General features: G+C 28.0%; 1 protein-coding gene across 1 annotated transcript; it reads right to left on the bottom strand.

Moving 5' to 3' along the window:
- Nucleotides 1-441: 441 nt before the first annotated feature.
- On the bottom strand, nucleotides 442-4230 carry LOC114120505 (uncharacterized). Its single transcript, XM_027982425.2, has 4 exons — nucleotides 4001-4230; nucleotides 3122-3639; nucleotides 1106-1900; nucleotides 442-946 (listed from the first exon to the last, which is right to left on the bottom strand). Exons 2-4 carry the CDS (start codon nucleotides 3559-3561, stop codon nucleotides 769-771), a joined length of 1413 nt encoding a protein of 470 aa, XP_027838226.2. The 5' UTR covers nucleotides 3562-3639; nucleotides 4001-4230; the 3' UTR covers nucleotides 442-768.
- Between the last annotated feature and the right edge of the window lie 244 nt (nucleotides 4231-4474).

The following is a 4474-nucleotide window of genomic DNA, read 5'->3' on the forward strand; positions in this document are numbered from 1 at the left end:
ATACTTGAGTACCTTTACTTTTTAAGATTATAACTACGCCACTGATGTATTGGTACAATTACATAGAAAAATACTTACTTAAATACAGTTATAAGGTAAAACATAATATTTTAGATTTATAATTTAACTTATTTCTATTGTCTAGTTATTTTAAAAGGACGTCATAATCATCACAGCTTTATCACTATCTTACTAACATATAACATAGTACATTTTATTTTCAGAATAATCTGTATAATTTTAGTATAAAATATTACGGTGAATTTTCATATTATGAAGTAAGAATATTTTCACAACGCCAAAGAAGATTTTTTTTGTATTTTTATTTTGAAGCAAGTTATATATAATTACATGAAAATTTTAAAAAAAAATTTCTTTTTTTTTAAATGTTTTCAAATCAAAATATTAAAACATCTATATAATGCAATAATATTCTCGAATTTAAATTTGATAATAGATAAGTTCAATTCAAAATTAAAATTAACTTAATTGTTCTGAATGAATAAGTAATTGCTTTATGTTGTGTGTTTCTTATAAATGGAGACAACAACACATGTGGATATGACGGACGCCTTCTTAAATAAAACTAACACATAATTGAATTCAATTTATTTGCTCATCGCCAATAATACAAACGTTTTGAATACAGTAATTTCAAAATTCGAAGTATTTTAAACATATCTTAACATTTTTACTAAACGTATGGTTATACAATAAATATTGAATAATAAATAATAAAAAAAATATTTTTACTCAAGTAACTATATTTTATCCTTCACTTTTATTTACATCACACGAATAATGTTCATTACACCATTCGGTCCAATTAGTTGGTAATAATCTTGTGTGTAAATTATCTAAACGAAAATTGGTTACTTCGGTAAATGTTGAAACGAAAGATCTTATTTTCTTGCTCGGTATATAGTTCGATATAGGTGATGCTAACCTGAAAAACACAAATGATATGTACTAAATACTTTATTTTAATTACAAATCGTTTAATCGTTTGATGTGCTTTATTTGTGTATATATAGGTATTGGGTAGGTACTATGATAAATCATTAATACCAATATACTTAAACTTGAATTAGAATAAATAACTTACCAGTTCAACCAAATGAGTAACACACTCGGTCGTTCTGCACCAGCCATACGGCAAGACACTCTCTCAACACATTTTTCCGACCGCATGATTTGTCTAAAGCTGGTCGGAATGGTTCCCATTACTCCCAATTGGTCTAGACGACTGCTCCTTTTTATTTTTTTCGACTCGTCCCCATCATCCCCGTCATTTCCTTGATCATTTCCACCTGGATTGTTTCCCTGGTTCTGGCCAAAGCCATTCGGCACTAGAACCGGCTGGTTTAGCAACGAATGCATGTTCGTTAAGCGCGATAAGATCATCGGAAACGTAAAGATTGATAGGAGAGCTGGAAGAAACAGTGTCATTTTCACCATTTTCATTAGCATTAGCGCCTTGATGACCAGTACAAGTATGAGGAGTTTAAGTTTGAACAACATGAGCAACATGGCCTTGATAAAACCCAGTGCTTTCAGCTTAGCCATCGCGATCTTGATCAACGCTAAAAGACCTATTTTCGTCACATCAATGGACATTTTGTGTTTGCTAGGATGTCGAATTTCAGCGATTATGGGAACGGGACGCGACGACTGCGGTATAGGTTCGTTGTACCACTCCATCATGCTGTCTCCTCCTGACCATCCGCTGTTTGGGTTGCGGTAACTACCAGAATCGTAACTAGAAGCCCCTGCGTTACCACCTCCGCCGCCAAAATCGAACGTGCTTCCATAACCGGTCGATCCGTCTTCATCGACAGTAATGTCTGTTTCAATCGGTGTCGGCCCATATTTATTCAACTGTCTGTGATTGGTATTATATCTGTTGACAAGCCGATACTAATTATTATTATAATTAAACATTTTATTGATTTTTAAATATTTTATCTATACTATATGATACACATACAGTAGACACGTCTACACGCACGATAATATTACATTATTTATTTATTTATTTTTGTTTTAAGTATTTTGACATTTACGAATGTAAAATAAGTATAAAAATTAGTTTTGAAATGATGTATTAGATTTTTCTAGGGTTTTACATCAATGATGAAAAATCATACTTTTTAAGTTTTGAGCGATTAATACACAATATTTTAAAATACAAATAGAAATACTTTTATTATTATAATATTCCATTAATATAATAATATATTTTTTTATACTTATTTCTATTTTAATTTAAATTGTATAATATTATGATTATTATTTTTTATAAAATTCACTAATCAATTTTCATAATTATTATCGTATGAATAACGAGTCTTTTGTCGTTGAACACTCATTACTTCAAAATCTCTTAGCATTTATGAAAATTAATTTTTATACAATTTTTAGTCAAAATATTTTTTTTTTTTTTTTAAACTGTATTTTTTAATATCTTATCACAATATTTTAAAGTTATAATTTTTTGAATGCTAACATACACTTTTAACTTCATATTACGAAGTAAAATATTTTTCTTAGTATTTCAACTTATAAAAATCAAAATTTGGGTAAGTAGTGGAGTGCACCTATAAATATTTAAAATATAAGTTAGCAAAGTACAGTGGTATAGCGATACCTCACAAAGTTTTACTCTACTATTCTGCTATAAACTAAACTATAAATGCTTATAAGTTATAGCTCATAAACTACTCATCCGAATTTCGATTTTTATGTGTTGAAATACTCCGAAAAATATTCTGCTTCGAAGTATGAAATTAAAATTTAAGAAAACTTGAAAAATTATAACGATAAAAAATAATAAAAATAATATTATTATATTTTAAAATGTTATTTTATTTTGTCCGTAAATCATATAAGAAAAATATTTTATTAAATATTGATAGTTTTTGAAGTGTGGTCTGACGAAAAAATTATATACATATATTTATATTTTATTTCAAAATCAATAGATAATTTTAAATTATAAAAAAAAATTATTACTTTTAATCGATTATTCATAAAAATATTAAATTTCTCAATAAATTATATTCAAAAATAAGTTAAACTAGAATATTTTAAACTTAATTCAGTACTTTTAATAATTTCATACCTATTCCATTTTGGAAATCCACCATTTAACAACACATCAGCGTGTTGATCTTCTTCGAATTCAACTTCTTGATCATCCTTGCTGAAGTAAAACGGGTTCCTGATATATCTACCACGTGTTACAAATGCTGGCATACTGGTTGTCAGCGAAGGGTATAATTTAGGATTGGGAACTGATGACGGGGTCTCAACAAAAACATCAGATGTCAAAGACGAAAATGAATTGTAATCGTCAGTAGTTGATTTGCGACCAGAAGTTCTTAGTTCTACACTTATATCCTGAACCAATTTAGATTTATCTTGCAGTTCTTTTGAAGTCCGATTTGCTTGTGGTAGAAGAGGCGCATCAGTCGAAGCATCGAGCTGAGCAGTCGTAATAAATGAAGAGTCATTGAATAACATCAGTGCCACAACCATAACTGTTAGTATCTTAACACTCATTTTTCAAACAAATTTATTCAATATTTAAAGCCCTTGAAATTAAGTGAATGGTGCGATGATATTATCAAAGTCGAACGCCTGTAAATTAAAAAATAAAATGTATTACTCTTATTATTGATATTTCTTAACAATTGTTCATTTTATGTTATTTGGTTTTTATATTTTATCATTATGTAATATGTACTCATAAGGCATAGTTATATTGACAAGAAATCATTTTTGTAATAACAAATATTGCAGTGTATTATAAATATAATATATATCATGTTTTACTCTTAATCACTGAACTGGCATTTATATAAATCAATAAATTATTATTTTATTTAATGCGCAAAAAAAATAAATAAAGTAACTTAACAGTTTAAATAAATGTTTGTATTAAAACAAATATTAAGAGTACGATTAATAATATTGCTTAAATAGGAACTAAAAGTCTTACGCATATCATTTGCTTAAAATTTTACATCTGCATGTTCATTGTCAAATACTTTTTGATAACTAAAAATATAAGTCCCAATAAAAAAACATGTAATAAAAATTACAACTGGGTCTTAAAAAATTTTAACACACAATAAAAGCAAAACACTGAACACCTTTACTAAAAAGTTTCTGAGCTATGCACTTCACTTGTTGACAACAAACTGCGACTGATCAAGTTCAGTGGCATTGCTAATGTCGATTTTCTTCAATGACAAAAATCAAAAACAATAGTGTCTATGGGGGAGGAGCGACGACTTAATTGGCTAGAATCTAGAACAATACGAAATATTTGCAACGATTTTTCTTTCATTATAATTGAATTAAATTGGTTAACCATATGTAAAAGGAAGACTTTTTTAAAAACAGTCCTATGATTTAAATGAGAGTGAAGTCGAAATAATTGAACCGTACCACTGCTTGTTAACAGTGTATA

This window comes from Aphis gossypii, chromosome 2 (genome assembly GCF_020184175.1).
Source record: "Aphis gossypii isolate Hap1 chromosome 2, ASM2018417v2, whole genome shotgun sequence".
Taxonomy (NCBI): Eukaryota; Metazoa; Arthropoda; class Insecta; order Hemiptera; family Aphididae; genus Aphis; species Aphis gossypii.